The sequence below is a fragment of the Archocentrus centrarchus genome, chromosome 15, assembly GCF_007364275.1.
Source record: "Archocentrus centrarchus isolate MPI-CPG fArcCen1 chromosome 15, fArcCen1, whole genome shotgun sequence".
NCBI lineage: Eukaryota > Metazoa > Chordata > Actinopteri > Cichliformes > Cichlidae > Archocentrus > Archocentrus centrarchus.
Genome location: NC_044360.1, coordinates 28301525 through 28321621, shown reverse-complemented (window position 1 = coordinate 28321621; position 20097 = coordinate 28301525). Strand labels below are relative to the sequence as shown.

Genomic DNA, 20097 nt, shown 5'->3' with positions numbered 1-20097 from the left:
AGAATACAAAACCTAAGCAGAAACTCAAACTAGAATGTGTTTACTCTGAAATGAAAACAAGACACGCTGGAATAAAGACGAGGACAGAAAAACTAAGGAAAAACACTACAGCATCGCAAAATACCATCAACACTGACCAACGCTAGAACTAAAAACTCTAAGATAATAAAGGAGACACAAACTGGAATCAAAACACAACCTAACACTGATACAAAACTAAGAGCTCCAGAGCAATAAAGCAACACCAAATAAACCTGAATTAAAGATTTTAGAAACTAAAGCACAAAGGAACCAATTCAAATATCAAACAATATAAAACTGACTAGATTTCAAATGTTACAGCAAAACTCAAAATCCTGGGACAATCAGGCATGTGTGTCTGTGTGATGCACCTGAGTCCCAAACCAATGGGTGACATCACAATGACTATGCCCTCCAAGACCAAGCAGCTGAGCAAGCTGGCAGTGACACAACTGACTGAACAGGAAAAAGCATTATTGGCCCCCTTTAAGGTAAAAGTGCTTCTATATAGGTTCTTCTTGCTGGTGGGTAGAAACAGTCCTACCCTCTCCTTATGCTGTTAAAAAAAAAGACAGAGCTCTCTATCCTGGAAAAGCTGTTTTTGTCTCCTAGTTGCCTGAGGGTGAAAACGAAAGCTAGAGCAGGAAAGACGACTGAGGTAAAACCAGGAGTAAAGCCATGGGAGAGAAAGTGGACTTGATGAATGAGGAAAATAGAGAGCAAACTGGGAGAAAAAAAAAGTGCAGGGGAACAGGGAGGGCACTCTGGCTGCATAATTGGTGATACCATTTTCCCTACAGCTCTGGAGCGGGGTTTTAGTGGCTGCTACATTAGTCTCGTTAGATATGCAAAGCGGCCCAATTAGCAGCTCAGTGTGCAGGAAGTGACACGTACCACCTGAAGAAGTGCAGCAACAACGTCAGTGTCTACAGCCAGCAATAAATCATGCCTCTGTGAGTCACCGTGTGTGCAGTTTTGGGGACACTTGAATTATGGGCTCATTAGTTATAGCCCTTAAAAAAAAAGGGGGGGGGGGACCTCGCTTGAATCTGTGTGGAATGGAATTTGTTCTCCTCTCCAGGAAAATATCAATCTTTGCCTCCATTGTAGTGTTTTCTCACCAATATATTGCTGTGAAATTGACTGAAAAGACAAGACAAACAGCTGCAGTGAGGTGTGTGCTGCTTTTGATTCGATCCATGTTGAAGTGTCAGACTGTTTCCTGCCTGTGGAATTTCTCCCAGCGCACTAACACCATCAAATTCAACAGCAGGAAGATACAATGCAATCTGTGTCGCAGAGTATACGGCAGTGTTTTTCACTCGATGGGCATTTCATGAGCACATCTTCAAGGACTGAAGCTTCAAAATGTATTTCCAATGAGGGGAAATACAACTGCAAGGAGTAGAAATCACCCCTGAACCATCTCTCAGTTATTCTACTATAGGCCTAAGCTAAACTGTGATCTTTTCCTACACCTCGCCAAGTAGATTTGTTGCCTAAACCTAACCAAACCATCACCTGTATTAGCCTATGGGGATTGACTGACTTTTGGGTTCAGTCCCAAGTGGCCATTAGAGGAACTGTAGAGAAATTTGTTATACCTCGGCCCAAACAGTTAATGATTTGAAAATGAAAGTAAGCAAAACTTAAAAATGGTCCCTGACAAGACTCACCCTCCATTTGAAAGTGGGGTGTGTTTGTGCCACCATCACCCCATTTTCTACCCAACACAGTCTACATTTTCAAATGTTTCAGATGGGTGGAGCAAATGACCAGTATGATTATTTAGCTGGAGGGCTTATTAGGTTTACAAATATCTGTTTGGTCAAATTTTGTGAAGTTTTTTGCTGGAAACATATCATTAAATATGACTTAGGCATAATTGCCCAAGTCATATTTTGGCCAAAATTGCGATATCTATCTAAATGAATCTACACTGTTAGCAGAGTAGGTATCTCAAAATATGCCAAAATATGACTTAGGCAATTATGCTATTAGGCTAACGATATGACAGTAAGATAGCTTGTAATGGGCTAATAAGATACATTAGGTTTTCTTCAACTTCATTTCTACAATATTATCACTGACCATAACATTCGTGGCACCACATCCAGATCTTGTAATACTTTGGTGATAAACTGGGTGACAAGACAACACAGCTTGGCTAATAACATGACCGTACTCCTTGAGTTGCTCATTCATTCATTGTAGTCTCACTCGGGGCTGCCTGCATTCCTTTAACTGATGGACTTGTTTTTCTGGTGATGTTGTTGCATTTCTATATCTCAGCAATAAAAGGAGTTAAAGGAACCCTGTGGAGCTGTGTCCACATTCACACCACAATGCACAGTGTGAGATTTCTAATAAGCAAAGTTCCACGTTTAGTGTAAAACCAATTTTTCAAAAAAAGAAAAAGAGAAATCTATATTCTCTATATCTGTTTGAGGGCTTGCTGTTGTATTCTTTTTAGCATGAAACCATCAACAGGAGTGTGTTTCACATCACTGGTTTTTTTTTTGTGTTTGTTTTTCAGTGCACTTCGCGTTCATTGTCAGCAGATTTTTTTTTTTAATTCTTCCTCTTCTCTTTTTCAGGTGCTGGTTTGGCACACTCGCACAGAGAAACCGCATCTCGCAAATGAGCCCAAACATCGAAAGGACACCGTGGTCATGGAGGTGTGATTGCAGCTGCCCGTCATCTCTTGGCTGAGACTAATAACAGCACTCTGCTTTCTCTGCCTTTCGGGTTATCCAGCTTGTTGCTGATGGACACAGACTCTGAGGAGCTGCATGATTTAAGACTCCCTGCTGTCTGTCAAACATTGTTTTGTGAGAACTGGATAGCACCAAATATCTTACAAACAGGAATGACCTGGACTGTTCATTTTCTCACATCCACAGCCTGCTGATGTAAAAACTCCAGTATAAATGTAACATATCATGTTGCTGAACTGAAAAGTGCCATGTAAGACGCATTGACTCATTGACACGCTGTTTTCCATTATTAACACTTCACCATCCATATTAAAACTATGAGCTTGTGATACAGTTGCTGGGGAAAACAAAGGCTTGTGGACCAGATGATTGGTAGCTGCCTGTATTTTATGACAAAGGTGTTGTAATGCTAAGGTTTCCCAGTGTTAAAGGAATTTTTAACATTTTTGTAGGGATGCACTGATACCAATACCAGTATTGATTACTGGCCTGATACTATGTTCATGTAGCCACTTACAAGCTACTCAGAGCTACAAGCTGTCACTTAAAGCAACACTAACCTTTTCCGAGCTGTTGCCAAAACCTCAGGCTCAGCGTTTTGGCTGTCATCAGCTTTTTTAAACCAGACATCACAAGTGTAGCTGTGAAACCGCGGGACACTACCGCTTTATTGTTCTTTTTGAACACTAATAAATAAGCATTGTGTTGTGTTCAAAAGGATTTAAAAATTTGTGATTGAGACTGCAAACTAATCAGGAAAGTGGTTACTGAGGGCTGAGACCTATCCAAGCTGTCAGAGTGAGAGGCAGTGTACACCCTGGGCAGGTCGCCAATCTATTGCAGGGCCAATGAGAAACAGCAGTAAGGAAAGCAGGACAACAGTCCCAGTCACCACCTGCAGTCTGTAAATATGACTGAAGCACTTACGCTGATGACCATCCAATAGTTGTAGGTGGTTACACTCAGCAGATTTTGATATCTGCTGAGTGTAATGCTGCCCTAATAAATAAATATATATATATATATATATTCCCAGCCAACAACACATCAGAATAACCTCCCAGTGCAGCACAACTTTGTTAAAAAAAAATAAAATAAAAAATTAGCAGCCCGTTTCAGGACATTTAGTTTCATCACTTCACCTCTATTTAGACAAATATTTGTTCTGTTTAACTGTCCAGTGGATCAAAGTTAGTTTAATGGCATCGAGGTGTGATTAACAATAGTTGATGATATGGAGCATTCTGAAAATGTTGTTTTAGGTCATCTTTCAGGGTACATTTGTTAGAACTCTATTAAGTATCTCTGTTCTTGGTATTGGCCAGTACCCCAATGTAATATAAGTCTGAAAAAGTTGGTATTGCTGGATCCCTACATTTTGGGAAACATCATTGTTTGTATTTTATTCATTAATTTGATAAGATTGCTATCAATGTCATACCTGTGCTGGAAACTGGTATCAGAAGGCTTTTAGCCTCAGCGTAGAGACTGGAAGGTGGCACAAAATAAAAGAATAAACCAAGTAATGACTCGAACACCTCCAAAGCTCCTGCGTTCAATTAAACAGAGAAAAACTGCTATCCTGGTTCTTTAAGGAGTCTTGCCTAATATCTGACTAGCATCCTAGCAAGCTTACTATTATTGCTATAAAATGCTACAGCTCCCACTATAATTTATTGTTTTAAATGTGGTAGATGCTGTTTAATAATTAGCTTTAGATGTGTTTGTAGAGGTATCCAAACTTTAAAAAGAGCCAGGCTAGCGGTTTTCCTTCTCTGCCAGTTATTATGCTAAGCTAGGCTAACCATAACATAGTTCAAGCCCTGTAATTAATGATTTTCTCACCTCACTCTTGGAAAGTGGAGAAAGTATATTCCCTAAACTACTGAACTATTACTATTCTTCCCATAATGTCCCTCAAAGCATTGGATATGCATATAAAAATGTTGGAACCCTTTTCATCCCTTTGTCATCAAAGTTTTAAAGCTCCGTTTTCTCTGGAAGAACAAGGTCTTCACTTCGGACGGTACTTGTGAAATTGCCAATCAGACGGCGACAGAAACGGCCGCCTCTGGTCTCCCTTGTTTAAGCTAAATCACACGAATGTCTCAAAGTTAATGCTGTAAAGGTTGATTGATGCCTAAATGCTATTTAAATATAATGAACTGATCATATAAATTTAATGAAGTGACATTGTGTGTCTTCTCCTCTGTGTATCAGAGCAATGTAGTGAAGTTTGGAAGTGGCCCACATCAAGAAGCACGTAACAACACTCCTGACAAGCAGCCATCAATAATCTAGCATCTGTGGGCTGACAACAAAGAAAACCCGTCTCCCAGCAGAGAAAGGAAAAGAAATGGAGTAGTTGGCATATGAGCGGCACAACACAGAGACCGCCACCTTCATGGTTCTGATGTGTAAAGAACTCTCTTCCTGACGGCAGCATCGTCCTGAGCACTGAAGTTTAGAGGGGACTGAATGTGCACAAGAAATAAAAACAGGATTCTATCCAGGATTCAACAACTTTTATTGCAAATAAAACAGGGAACAGAAAAAAAGGAGAACCAAAAAGATCTCAAAAGATAAAACCAAAAGATGAACACAGAAAATTTCCTGTATATTTACAGTTTTAATGCACAAAACACTTTTTTTTTTTTTTTCCTCTGTACTAGGCACCAGAAAATGTAAACACACTGGAAATAAACCTGGAGGACATTAGGCCGATGGAGTACATGATTATAAGTGGTGTTCTCACACAGCGTGCTACAGTTATTGCATGGCAGAGGGACCCTGTACAGACATGAATCTCTGCATCGGCAGTGTGATCTGTGTGCATACGTGTGTGTGTTGGTGTATTTCACTCGTGTTCTTAGGAGAACTGGACAGTGATGACATAACCCATCTAGGATTTTCATACAGGTCCACTTTGCTCTAGCACTGTCCAGTCCCATTCTCCCTCCTGCCAGTCTAGCCCTCTGATTGGTCATCCAGGTTTATTTGCTGCAGACTAACTGTGCTTCTCTTGTACTGCACACAACAAAACACCACAATGCAGATGGCAGAACATACGGTTATAGTATCATATATGGAAAGAGAAACATTTTGGGTGTCACACTGGCCCAGAATTTCAAATAAAAAGCTAAATTTCCTGTCCAGAAGTTGGAATTGAACTGCATACGTGATCTGTGTGCATACGTGTGTGTGTTGGTGTATTTCACTCGTGTTCTTACCACGCCTTAACAAAGATCTGAGAGGCAGAACCAAAACCAACCACTGATACAGTATGTGCTCTGCTAGTTAGACATAATGCTGTGATTCCAGGATTCCAGTGTTGCTTTAATTTCCCTCAAGGCGCATGGGAGACAGTACACATTTCAACAAGAAGGAATATCTTAACTGGGTCTGAACCCAGCCTCAACTGAATTTAGCTCGTTTGGTTCTAAAAAAATTTAAAACATTACAGCAAAGCTACCAAAGGCACCCAGGGGACCGGGGGACTTAAAGGGAATGTCGGACATTTGTTGAAGGTTTGTGTTGTTTTTAACCAGCCAGCAGTTTGAGAAACAGGGACTGGTTTACCTTCTGCTGATAAAGTGTATTGGGTAATGAGATGTGTGTCTTTATGTGTTTGTGTATAAATAATAATCAAAGACATATCAAACAAAGCATTAGCTCTGTTAAATAGCTATACGCTGATCTGTGCTTGTGGCTTCTGTCTGTTGAAGAGATGTATGTCCACAGTACAAAAGATAAAAGTGCGGTTTATTGCAGTCTGTCCCCGTCATGTAGTTGGATAACTGAGTACAATAATAAATTCAAAGATGGGTCAGTGACCAGTTTTGGGAAATATCTTTTAGCTAGCACCTGTGTGTAAGAACGACCCTAGCGCTATGTAGCAACTGGCTGGAAGCAAAGGTTTTAAACAGCTTTGTAAAGTAAAAAAATTCATTATATAATGAATCTAATCTGCACATATTGATGTTCATCTGACACATAAGCAGATATGTAAAAGCTACACTTAATTTTTAGGTAGAATTATTCGATGAGCAGCTAATGTGTAGCAACGTCACAAAATCTAAAAATTGGGAAACCTGTGATGATATATTTACATTTACAGTTTGAACTGTATGAACTGAGATTAGAAATTTTGGTGAAATTAGAGATGTTTGTAATTTTTTTTAATAACTTTAGACTGTACCAGATTAGCAAAGCCACATCTTTCCTTCCTAAGGCTAAATTAAGCTAACTCTGTCCTAGCTTCAGGCTTCATAACAAACATTTCAGTGGTATCAGTCTTTTAATCAATTTATTAGGTACAGTATATATCCAAATCTATGCATGCATGGGGAAAACAGTAGTTTTAAATTATATGTGAGAAAGCCCTGCAAGCAGAGCTTACCTTTTATTTCTCCAGCTTAAATCAAAGTATTAATTATATAATCATATAATACTTAATAGTCAGTATTAGTATCAAGATAAAATCCATAAAATAGAAAGGAAATGAAAACTGAACAATTTGTTCCACTAAGTTGTTTTTAGTTTCTGAAAAAAAAAATGTCTGAACTCACAGATTTATTGTGAAGTGCAGGAAAGTGGTTTCCCCACAAATGGAAACCACTGGTGTATATAATCAGTGCACTGTCTGCTGTGGGAATAAGCTGAACCTGCAGAGACTGTAATGAGGCAGCTTGACTTCACAAGTTTTTGAGAGAAAAAGGTTGAACTTTTTGATCATCAGTGCAAAACACCTACTGTATTAGCAGGTCAGTGAGACCTCATTTCAGCAGAGACTGAAAACACTTGAACCAAACAAAGTTTTCCCGAGCTGAAGCATCGACCTCTCTCCTCTGAAAAAGCAGGAGGTTCACTTTTTTTCCACATTAAAAGAGTACTGCTCAGATGATTATCTGCTACAAGGCTGTGCTTGCCCTACACGATGAGGGAGGGGGAGGAAGAAGGACAGTTATAATACAATATACAGTGTAGACAGAACGGAGAGGACAGGTAGCATAGACCAACCACAAGATAGCCATATCTACTGTAGGTACTGAGAGACTACTCACTAACTATCCAGTTCAGTAATTATATTGTTTTAGTATTACAGACACTTGGAGTTGTTGCTCCAGCAGCTTTCAGTTCAGTCTCTTATGTTGTTTTTGTCTTCTTCAGACAACAACAACAAAAGGAAATCACAAAAGAAGAGGAAGTCAAATAACGATGCAAGATGACTGTTGCCAGTCTTTTTTTTTTTTTTTAACCACACTCATCCACTGTGATGTCATCTTGGTGCTTTAAAGGAACTGCGGTGAAGGTGTGTTGGGTCTGGGAGGGGTGTTTAGGGCAGACAGACTGCCCTCGCTGTGCGTCTGTGAGAAGATGGGTGAGTTGGAGGCAAATATGGCTGTTTTGTTGCCATGTGACTGCCCTCCACTCCCCCACCACCACCACTACCATCACCACCTTATCCTCTGGACCCCATCCTCATCACTTCCACAGCTGAGTGCTCAGGGTCTGGCCTGAAGCTGGCGATGGAGCTGTGGGCCAACCGGCCGCAGGGGCGCCTGATTGGCTGAAAGCAACTGGCGCAGGCGTTCCACCACTCAGAGCCATGCCTGACATCTGCTGGGTCATCTGGGATAGAAAACAGAGGAGCAGAGTTACTGTTTGAGTTCACCAGAGCAAAAACAGAGTTATTCTGTCATATCAGAGCCTGGAGGCCGGGGTTGGGTTTCTCCATCCTTTAGCTCCACTACCTGGCTTCTACCCAATGCTCTTTAACTTCCTCTCTGTTCCTAAAGGCTCCATGCCCTCTCTCCCCACGTCCCTGCTCACTTCACAATTCCTCACCCTCTTCCACATCCCTGACTCACTCCCCTGCACCCCCTTCTTTCTTCCATTCGGTCTTATCTATTATGAATGTGCTTTAGTGCAGTGCTGCTCGCTTATCTGGTCATCTGAGAGCTGTGAGTAAGGAGGTACTGTATGTGTATGTTGAGTAATGCATGTGTGTCAGCTAACCAAGCACTCATCAGCTCACCATTCCATCTACTGCACCATCCCCTTCACTTCTGTGTTTGTGAGGACTTTCACAGACTGGGTTGAGGACACTTTGGTTAGTTATATTTTAGACAGAGCTCCAAAGTGAACTTTGACGGCTCAAACTTTCAGTCAGGTTTGTGTTTGGCCTTTGTTGGTGTTGCATGAGATGAGTGAATGCATTAGGTTAATGAATATTCTCACAAAGTCACCCATTAAAAACAAAACAAAAAAAACATGCATACATGCACACGTGCCAGACGGTCTGGTATTTTGGAAATTGTTGATCTACTGTGATTTTCTTCACACAACCATCTCTAGGGTTTAGGGTTCGTAAAAACACTGCCTGATCTGATGAGTCTTGATTTCTGCTTTAATGTTTGGATGGTAGGGCCAGAATTTGATGTAAACTGCCTACTTGACTACTGTTACTGACCATGTCCATCCCCTTATGACCACAGTGTGCCCATCTTCTGATGGCCATTTCCAATAGGATAATGCACAATGTCACAAAGCTCAAATCATCTCAAACTGATGTCAACATAACAATGAGTTGACTTTGTACTCAAATGACCTCCACAGTCACCTGTTCTCAATTCAACAAGAGCACTTTTGGAAAGTAGTGGAACAGGAGATTTGCCTCATGGGTGTACAGCCAACCAATCTGCAGCAACTGTATGATGCTGAGGAATGTTTCCAGGACCTTGTTAAATCTATGCCATGAATTCTGACATTTTTGAAAGCAAAAAAGAGGTCAAACCCAAAAGTTTATTTGAGCTTTTTTTTTTTTAAGCTCATCTGTTGATCTGCTGTGTGGTGCAACCTGTCCAATACATGTTCCAGTTTTGGTGACTGGAAGTGTAGTATTTATTAAGTATGTTACTCAGGACTAATTAGGAGGCATCTGTGTCTGTGATGTTGCACCTGTACAGTATACAAAACCAAGCTTGTTAGCCTTACGTGATAACTTAGCATTTCACCCACAATATGGTGGCTACACCCATCTGCTATACACAGTCCATGGTTTTAATATGCAATTTAATTCCAAATTGGCTGAAAAACCTCCACAAATTATTGACATATGCAGCTAGAAAGTGAAGAAAAAAGTGGATACATTCATCCATAATCCATATTTATCAAACTTCATTCTGCATTCTGTGTGGTATTAAAAGGTCTAGCAGAACTCTACATCAAATATTACATACTAAGTAATGTACTGCTCTGGTTAGAATTATGGACAAAGAGATTTAAAAAAAAAACCCTCATGATTATTAGACAGTAACCTTGGTTATAAAAAAGATTGAATAGCTGATTAAAGCTGCACCTCTTGGGCTTTTACTAAAGGGGTGAGGTCATTACTGCACTGAGCTCTATGCAGAATTGTGGAGCAGAGCACTGTGTGAATCCATATATTCACAGTAACTGGAGTGGCCACAGAGCTAAATGTTAATCATCACCATTCTCAGTACACTTTAATACAGAGATTCGAGTCTCTTTGTGTTACCTGGCCCATATTCCACTGTCCTTGCTGCATGCTGTACATGTTCTGTCCTTGGTTGGCTGGCATTGCACCCTGCTGCTGCATGCCCACGTAGCCCCCATTTGGCAGGGCCATACCGGACATCATGGCCCCTCCCCCCATCATGGTGGTGGTGGGTGGAACACTTCCACCCATTGCTGGGGCATAGCCCTGTGGAGTGAACTGCATAGGAGGCTGGCCCATGTACACACCTGCTGCAAGACAAAACAGACAGATAAGAACAATAAGCATATATTTAACTAAACCTACAAGTGGAAACTAAACCTCTAAATCCAAATATAAGCACCTTCAGGTAGTCAAATATCCATAAAATCCAGCAAAAAAGCATATGCAGTGCTAGCACTCATCCTTTCAAGAAAGAGTAAAATGCTGCAACACCAACGACAACAAAAAGGGACTGTGAGAAGAACAGTGAGGTGCAGGTGATACGCTCTTACTGGGATTTCAGTTGTGTGGCATCACTAACAGTTCACCAAAGTGTGCTGCGCTGCCGTATGTGATGATATAGGGAAAGGCAGACTCTTGACTTTATTTTTTATTAAGAAATTGTGAGCTGATGAGCTAGGGAGGATGAGAGCATCTGGTTTGAGGATCATGGAACTGCTTCTCTTGCTCTTTAAAGACAATGTGATTTTGTTGGCTTCATGAGACGATGACCTTCAGCGAGCACTTAGGAAGTTTACTGCAGAGGCTGAAGCAGCTGTAATGTCAGCATTTCGTAGCGTTTTGCCTAAAAACAGTGAATTGCTCCCTGAAATTTGGCAGTGAGCTGTAACCACAGACTCGTCCATATGTTTTTCGACAATTACACGATTTTCGTAGTTTTTCCTCTCTACAGCATCACAGTGGACTTTAAACCAGACAGTCACAACATGCAGATTTTCAGCATTAATTTAAGTGGTTTAACAAAAGTACTGCATTAACTGTTTAGGGGCTCAAGAGTAATTAGAGAAACTCACAAAATTTTAAATAAAAGGACTTTTTTTTTCTTAATCCTGTGACCCTGAAAAGGATAAACTGAAGAAAATGGATGGACTGTTTTTAATAATTGGATGAAAATCCTTCACAGTTAATGAGTGCCTGAAGTCTAGAACCCATGAACATCACTGAAAGGTGTTTTTTTTCTCCCTTGAGATGCTCTGCCAGGACCTTTACTGCAGCCACCTTCAGCTGCCTTTAGTGTTGTCTTCAGTAACTGAAAAGCATGCTCTAATGGCCTGAGATCAGGTGACTGTATTGTATTGAATCGCCCATTTCTTTGCCTTGAAATTATTGCAGTATGCTCTGGGCCATTTTCAGTGGAGTGGTTAACATTGTCACCTCACAGCAAACTGCTTGAAGAGTACAGGATAAAGTGCTGCATTTATGTGTAGTTAAAAAGTGACTTGTAGTCTAAAGTGCTTTGAGTGAATACTAAGACTAGAAAAGTGCTATATAACTGCAAATACATTACATTACATTAGCCAGTTGTGCTATGACACACCGGCCGACCAGCTTTGCAGCATTTGGCTCAATCTGGGCCGAGGGTACAGCTCTGTACACTTCACAGTTCATTCTGCCACTTCTATCAGCAGTCAATAAACACTCTGCAAGCCAATTGTGCCCATGCTATAACATGGCATCCACCATATTCAACAGATGGGCTTCCTCCCGACTGTGGCTGGACTCATTCTCTGGGTGTTTCCAGATCATGTATGACTAATCTGTAGCACAAAGACTGTAATTCCTCAGTGCTTAATGCAATGCTTTTGTTCAAACCATTGAGTTAAAGCAGAGTCTGCACATCAGTTGTATCTTGATTATTTTATTTGAAATCTACTGTGGTAGCATGCAGCCAAACAGTATCAGGCCCAACTTTAGTGTAACATGTTACACTCCACATGCCTGTCTTCAGTCCACATAAGTTCACATATGTCATAAAAGGCAACAAATGTGAGATCTGTCCGCATATGCAGATTTCTGAGTAGAAAAGCAGCACAAAAAGTATACCCTGAACAAGCGACTGACAGCTGAATTATTTTGAAGTTATATTCTCATCAGAAGAACTTGGTGCAGCTATTTTCCACACCTGATATGTACCGCACCCTGACACGCCTGACGCATGATCCAAGGACACCGCTTACAACCAGAATACAAAATTCTGTGTGTAAGCATTTTTCATGCTTACCAAATGTACTGGACTTTTGGCTGAAACATCCTCAAAGTGCAGTACAGAGTACTAGTACCTAGTACCTAGTACCTGCAATGCTCTGTGCATGTAGAAAATGACAGAGCCTTTCCTCTCATATTATAATATATCCTCTTTAGCACAACTCTTATAACACCTCACAGTTTTTAGTCTTTAGCTGTTATAAATCCACAGTGGAAATCGATACAAATCCATGGATAAATAAGTGATCTGCAGATCCCTGCACTGATGTAGCAGTATTTTTTGCTATCTATATAGCCTGACATTTTGATCACATCATTGTTGGCTGCATTTAGAGCCTTTCTGTTGCAGCACGGAGAGGTGCACATGGTCCCACGCACACATAGAGTGCATGCAGGATGAAAGTCTGTGATTTTTGGGCATTAGCCTGGCAACGTTCTTTTGGCTTTGATCTCAATCAGCATTTATTTGGATTCAGAAAGGACAATAAGCAGAAAGCCCTTCACTCCGTTCCTAATCCTCAGTACAGCAGTGTAAACATGGAACACTATAATCAATGCATGTGCCTGCTGTACAAACCTGCTGCCTGTTTTCTCCCACCGAGCAGAAAACATGCAGCACTAATGCTTTCCCACACACTCCAAACCTGCTCCGGCTGATGTTTGTATGATGTATGTGTGAGCATCCGCCTACCTGGACATGCGCACACACACACACACACACACACACACACACACACACACACACACACACACACACACACACACACACACACACACACACACACACACACACACGCACACACACACACACACACACACTCCTGACACTTCAGTCTTTACACATAATAACTGTGAGATGAAAGCGAATCTGCAGACACTCCACTATTTTTACTGCTGCACTGGGACCACAGTAAATGCAGTGTTGAGTAGACGTGGCTGGTTTTCAGCACGCTGACCTTTCATCTTTACTCTCCTCCATTTTCATGATGCATCTTTCCTCTGATGTGTGTGTGTGTGTGTAATATTGTCTAGATGTGCATGTCTGTTTATGTGCAAACACCTACTGCAGGTCTGAGTGTGCACCCTTGTATTTATAACCTCTATGTCTTTCACAGCTTGTGAGACGCTGTATATGTGTAGTATTTGTTTACATGCTATATTTACAAGATATTTCTACTGTGAGGAACCTTGAAGTCATTTATGACCATATGTGTGCCAGCTTGCGCATTAAAAAGAAAAATCTGTAGCTCTTTAGTCTTTAATCTGCACAGTAATGTCAAAATTAAAAACATCCTTGGGCGGCAGTTTAGCTCACAGGTTGCGCAAGCGACCATATGCCACATGGCTAAATGCAGCAGCCCCGAGCCTTTCGCTGCGTGCCTCCCCCCACCCTCTGTCTCCCAGCTTTCCCATCTCCTCTTCACTGCACTATATAATAAAGACCCCCCCCCAAAAAAAAAAAAAAAAAAAAAACTGAAAAATGCTGAAAAACTAGTTTATGCTTTTGTTACTTTCAGGCAGGACTAATGTAATGTGAAAATGTTTCTCATCTTTTGTCATGATTTTTCACTGTGAAACTAAGTAGTCCCGCTGTTTGGAGAAAATCCCCCGAAAGTTGGATCAAAATGTGCGGTTCGACTGGGAATAGTGTCCTACAACGTTTGGTAGCCATATATATATATATATATATATATATATATATATATATATATATATAAATAAATTGTTGCCACTGTCGCCAAGTGCTTGCTCATAGGGGGGTCATTTTGACTGGGTTTTCTCTCTAATTATTGTAGGGTCTTTACCTTACAATATAAAGCATCATGATGTGACTGTTGTGATTTGTTGCTATATAAATAAAATAAGATTGAATTGAATTGAACTGAACTTTGGACCTTCCCTGTGTATCCTGGCTGCTGATAAGTGAAATGGCAGCAGAAGTCAAATTTTCTTTTTTTCCAGTTCCTTATTATCACCCTGAAAAGTCTTAAGCTGATCTAAAACCCTGTACTGAAGACAAGGACTAAAACGGAGATCATATTACTCCCACATTAGTGTCTCTTCATTGGCTTTCTGTTAATTCTAGTCTTGAAAAAACAACAACATGGCCTTCTTTTCACATAGAAAGTTATATGATGATCATATCATCCCAATAGAGTACTTAACTCTCAGACTGTAGATGTGCTTGTGGTTCCTGAGTTTCTAAAAGTAGAATGGGAGGCAGAGCCTTCAGCTATCAGGCCCTCTCCTGTGGAACCAGCTCCCACTTTGGGTTCAGAAGACAGACAGATCTGATTTAAAACTTTTTGATAACTCATGTGTTTATATGCCGCTACTGCATGTCAGTAACTTCTGTCTACTTTCTCCCACAATCTGCATCTCATCCTGTTTATTTTTTGGTCTCTATCTTCCTCTTTTTGTCTCTTTTCTTCTCAAGTGCTGATGTTCTAGCCTTATTCTGCTGAAGGTCTTTGTTTTAGGGGAGTTCTTCCTCTGCACTGTTGCTAAGTGCTGCTCATAGGAGATCATTTGATACTGCGAGGTCTTTGTCTCACAGCACCTTGAAATGACTGCTGTTGTTAACTGGGACCATATAAATATAACTGAATTAAATGGAAAGTGAATTTCAGTCCTTTGATCCACAAGTCCAGGAATCCATATAAATAGTGATGGCTGAGGTTCTTTGTGTAGGGCTATTACTGTAGCAGTAATATTTGCAGTTGAGTGTGTAACTGTATCTCAATGTGTCTCTGTATAATCACATTGCTAAGTATGCATTTAAAGATTCCTTTACACATTTACAGATCTGATTACACACAGAGGCATTAAGATACAGTTACACACTCCTCCAAAATGCACTTACTTTTGCTACAATAACAGCTCCCACATCGCTGCCTTAACAAAAACTATTTTCTGCAGAGGCAATGAAAAAGCAGCATTCTGGGGATGAATCTTCAAAGATCACAAGGTCGCAAGTTCCATCTGAAGGGTCGTGAGATGACTCCAGAGATAAGAAGACTGTTAAAAAAAAGCACATGGTACCCCACGTTTTTGTGGAAGGTGTATGGGTACTGCAAAGGGTGTGACAGCTTTATAAACAAAACTTAAAACATCCAGGATTGTGAAAAATTTGCATCTTCTCAAATCATCAATCAACCAAATCAAATCATGATCTTAATTATTAAATTACTGTTGAACTGACAGTGCATACAATGAAGTAGAAGCTAAAAAGAGACCTCTGATAGTTTTTGAGTTTCTGCAGAGTGGAGACACAAACAAGGAGGTCCTTCCTCCAACAGCTATAGGAGTTACTGTATAAAAAGTTCCCGAGGTCCAAAAGCTCTTAATGCCATTCATTTTCACTTTGTGTGTCTGTAAAGATGTCCTCGGGCTTAAGAGTAAGTAAGAATTCTCTCGATTAATAGACCAAATTTACAGAACACACACACACACACACACACACACACACACACAATGTCAGCATACAGTGAGTCTCTGCTTGTTTATGCTGTTTTCCACCAGTCTCCCTTCTTTTACAGCTCTCAAAAGGAGATCCAAGATAAAAACCAGTTTTTTGCCCAGGCTAAACAAGCACAAGCAGAACATCACTGTTGTTCTCATTTGTAGCCATTGGTGCAGCTTTTAAATGATTTCTAGCCACTTGGGGACCATTTTCTATGCTGTAAATGGACCGTCTGCCTTTTCATCCTCTTAAAGTTGATAATCTGACACTTTACATCAAGCACAAAACAATAATGCCATTCATTTTGATTTCTGAGGCAGCGCAGTGATGAAGTGTTTATGCCTTTTTCCTCACAACAACAAGGGCCCTGGTTCAATCCTCCTGGTCTTTCTAGGGACTCTTAAGTTTCAGCTCTTGGCTACATGGCAGGGAAATCAAAGCAACCAGTGGCTTAATGTAGTAAAGATAAATGGGGCAAAACAAAGTAAAGAGCAACCTTATTTGTTGCCACTTGAGGAGATGAAGTGAATCAATGCAAAGTTCACTGCTATAGCATCCTCCTGGGTAAAATCCAACCCTATACCGTAGTTTGGTGTGATGCATAGTGCAGCCGTAAACAGTTCAGCAACGACCACTATAGTCAAAAGAAGATTGCACGTAGAGCCTTATATTTATATTTGGAAGTAGCAAGATCCCCAGCACTGAACAGAACAGAAAGTCATGACTTTTATTAAGGCAGAAGCAGCTTGAAAAGGAGGAGCCGGTTTGAGGTGGGTTGCCAAGTGGCTTGCAGATGGGTAGCACCTGCAGTCAGGCTAAACAGAAGGTCGTAGTAGTAGTATAAGAGCATCGGTTGAGCATCAGCTGGTCTGCCAGGATTGCAGCTCGGCTTCGGCTTTGTGGCCTGTCTAATCTAACACCGTGCTTGATCTTTTGCAGAGAAATTCAGATGGAAACTATATAAAAAGCAATTTTTTATTTTTTTTGCAACAAAATCTATAAGCCGTGGTACTGACACAGCTCAGCTGAGAGAGGACACTGAAGTGCTCAGTAAACAAAGTAAACAAATGAGCTTGATAAGAAAGAGACAAACTTGTTGCTACAGTGACATCAAACTGCAATTTTCAAAACTGATATACAAAAAACTGCCAATGTTTTTTTTCTCTATCACTCTTAGAGACACTGCGCACAAATTTAATACCTACAGCAAGAGTTTTTAAAACGTTTTCAAGGGACCTACAAACTTGAGTGATTCTGCTTGAATTAAAAATGTGACTCTAGAGTTTGAGTCAATTGATCAAGCTGCCATGTCTTGATTAGAAAGGGGTTAATAAAAAAAACTTCCTGTGTAAGTGTGTGTGTGTGTGTGTGTGTGTGTGTGTTACCTTGTCCTGGAGCAGGCTGTTGCTGGCTCTGTGGCTGACTGCCCACTGAGCTGCTTGCGTACAGGGACAGGATGGAGTCTTTAGATAGAAGCTTCTTCTCTTCTGCCTTCACTGTGGTAGTGGTGGAGGTAGAGGAGGCTGCAGAAGAGGAGGTGGAGGGATCCACCTGTGGAGTTGCTATACTGGAACCAGACTGTCATACAGAAACAGACAGGGAAAGGAAAGAAATGCCATGAAATGTGGATATTTTCATCCAGACAAATTCCTTCTCTTACACCATAATCATGCAGTTGTTCTTATGTCACCCTATGAATGCATTTTGCTTGAAAAAAAATTTAAATCTCAAAGTGTGACCAGAGCCATAATTCACCTAATCAGCAGAGAGAATCAGGCCATCTGAGAAACAAAGCAGAGCAGCTTAGTAGATTTTATTTCTATTTTTAGTTTTTTCTTTTCTTTTCTTTTTTTCTTTTACTGCCCTTTGGGTAGTAGTTGGCAAGTGTTTGCAGGCAAGTTGGCATCTTCCATGCAAACTAAATCCAGCGACCATACACCAAACAGTCGGGAAATAGACATTTTTGTCTAGCGATTGGAGGCCATCAGGCGGTTAACCAGCTAGTCTGTATGCCTGTAAGCCTTTTGCTTTTTCACAGGGAGTGCCACTGCCACTTCTTCCTATGAGCCCAAAATATTCAGGGTTCAAATGGCTCGAAATCCTACGTTTCAATTTTTTCTTGACTGAGAGAAACCCTGTTTTCCAACTGTTGTTCAAAAACTGCTTATGAGGGGCAGCCAATCAGAGGAAACTTGGCTTAAAGGGAGGAGAAGGCGAACTAAAACAGCTTGCCTCAGACAGAGGTTGAACTGAAGGGCTGGACCAAGACCCAGAAAAAGCTGAATAAGATTGTGAATCATGTAAAGGCACTTGAACAAGCTACTAGTCCAAGATTAAAAAACACAATATCTCATTAATTTCTCAGTTCAGTATCTTCTACTTTGCTGCTCTTTTGATTGTTGTTAAAACAATCAGCAAATAAGCATTACATTTCTGCCCACACACAACATATTAAAAGCCAACAAACTAGGAAAAGGTTGGAATGACGCGAGGGAAATGAATCCAGGTTCTCAAATGCTATATGTGAACATAAGCAGCCATAAAAGAAGATTTACCCAATAAACAATAAAATAATGATTGATTGCAATTGAGAACTATGCCAAAAAATGAGCAAACTAAACATTCTGTCCATTTGTGTACTTGACACTCTCCTGCTAGTACTCCTCATTTGGAGTTTTAAAAGCATTCATTAGGTAAATCCAACAGTTCTTTTCACTTCTTGTCATTTAACCTATACAGATAGCAGGGATATACAGTGGGATTGGAAATATATTTAGTTATACCTATGGTTTACGCTACGTGTCACGGAGAGAAAAGATGAAACAAGAGAGGCGAAGACCGAGGTGAAGATGAAAAATAAATAAATAAAGGGCCAAAGAGCAAGAGTTAAATAAAGGACAAGAAAGGAGAGAAAAGAATGGATGAGACAACAGAGGAGAGAGAATAGAGGAGCATTGTCAATGTAAGTGAGACGGATGACATTAATTAGGCTGCTGCAAAGAGAGGAAGACGTGAACTGTTGCAGACAGGACACATGCACGCTGCTCCGCTCACATACACCTTTTCATTAAAAAATAAAGAAAAAAAAACCAGCTTTCATGCACACACCCATTATGTTTAATGGATGGAGCTGACAAAAAAACAACACCTGCTTAAACGCTCTGCTCAGGTGTGTGTGGAAATGTGCGTGTGTGTACATGTGAATAGACGGGACAAACACTGAAAACAGAAAGAGGGGAGGCGACAGACAGCATGAAGAAGATAAGGAGAGACAGTGTGATAAACAGCAGCTCCTGCAAGCTGCTCTGCAGTGCATAAACACACTGCATTCAGTGTCATAAGCACACATCCACACACAAATCATATATTACACAAAGTTGCACCCCACCATTACCACAACACAACACACACACACACACACACACACACACACACACACACACACACACACACACACACACACACACACACACAGAAATGCCGGCACATGTGTTGTCCTCTGCTGCTTAATAGGCAGCACTGTGCACCTCTGTCTCTCCCTGCAGACTTCATCTGACTGGAGGAGGGAAGGAACGAGGAGATGAGGATGAGGGAAGAATGGAGAAGAAAAGGTGGGGAAGGGAGAGCAAGATAGGAGAAAAGAAAAACAAAAGAGAAAAGAGTGGAGGTGGATGTGAAGGCAGGGGAGGAAAGAGGAGAGAAGAATTAGTAGGATGGAGAGAAAAACAAGGGTGAGTTGAAATGAAAAGAGGCAGGCAAGGATGGAGGAATAAAGAGAGCTGAGGAGGTAAGATGGATGGCTAGTCATACCAAAAGACACCCCCCCCCCCCCCCCCCCCCCACACACACACACACACACACACCTATATACAGGGTCCATTTTCTCTCAAGTGAAGCCAGTTAAGGTGAGTCAGGTGCTGGAGGGGGCAGGATGGAGCTTCCTATTAATAGCCACAGAACATTAGCATGAAGGAAGGTGAGAACACCTGATCCGCCTCATGTCACTGAGCTATATAACATAACTCAATCAAGGAAGCTAAGCCTATTTGCTGCTAAGCTTTTTGCAAAGTTACAAAAAAAATACATTTAATAGACTTGAAAATTTCCAGGCTGCAGTAATCAGCAGCCATTCAGCTCCCTTCTTTGGGAAAGTGTTATGGAAGGGACGG

The 20097-nt window shown here is 40.9% G+C and overlaps 2 protein-coding genes across 6 annotated transcripts in view; one reads left to right on the top strand and one right to left on the bottom strand.

Moving 5' to 3' along the window:
• The window catches only part of b3gat2 (beta-1,3-glucuronyltransferase 2 (glucuronosyltransferase S)), a 60190-nt gene extending 54926 nt beyond the window's left edge, over window positions 1-5264 (top strand). The window contains exon 4 of the mRNA XM_030747732.1: window positions 2619-5264. Coding sequence (XP_030603592.1) covers window positions 2619-2705 — 87 coding nt within the window. The 3' untranslated portion in view covers window positions 2706-5264. The remainder of the gene's footprint in view (window positions 1-2618) is intronic.
• A 607-nt stretch (window positions 5265-5871) lies between these two features.
• Window positions 5872-20097, bottom strand: part of LOC115793025 (stromal membrane-associated protein 1-like) — a 172798-nt gene continuing 158572 nt past the window's right edge. For 3 of the 5 annotated variants that reach the window (XM_030747729.1, XM_030747728.1, XM_030747731.1), the window contains exons 9-11: window positions 17314-17506; window positions 10279-10508; window positions 8223-8369 (exon numbers count right to left, since the gene is read on the bottom strand). In XM_030747729.1, the coding sequence (XP_030603589.1) occupies window positions 8223-8369; window positions 10279-10508; window positions 17314-17506 (570 nt within the window). Of the gene's footprint in view, window positions 8370-10278; window positions 10509-17313; window positions 17507-20097 lie in introns of all 5 variants that reach the window. The other 2 variants (XM_030747730.1, XM_030747727.1) reach the window with 2 other exon arrangements.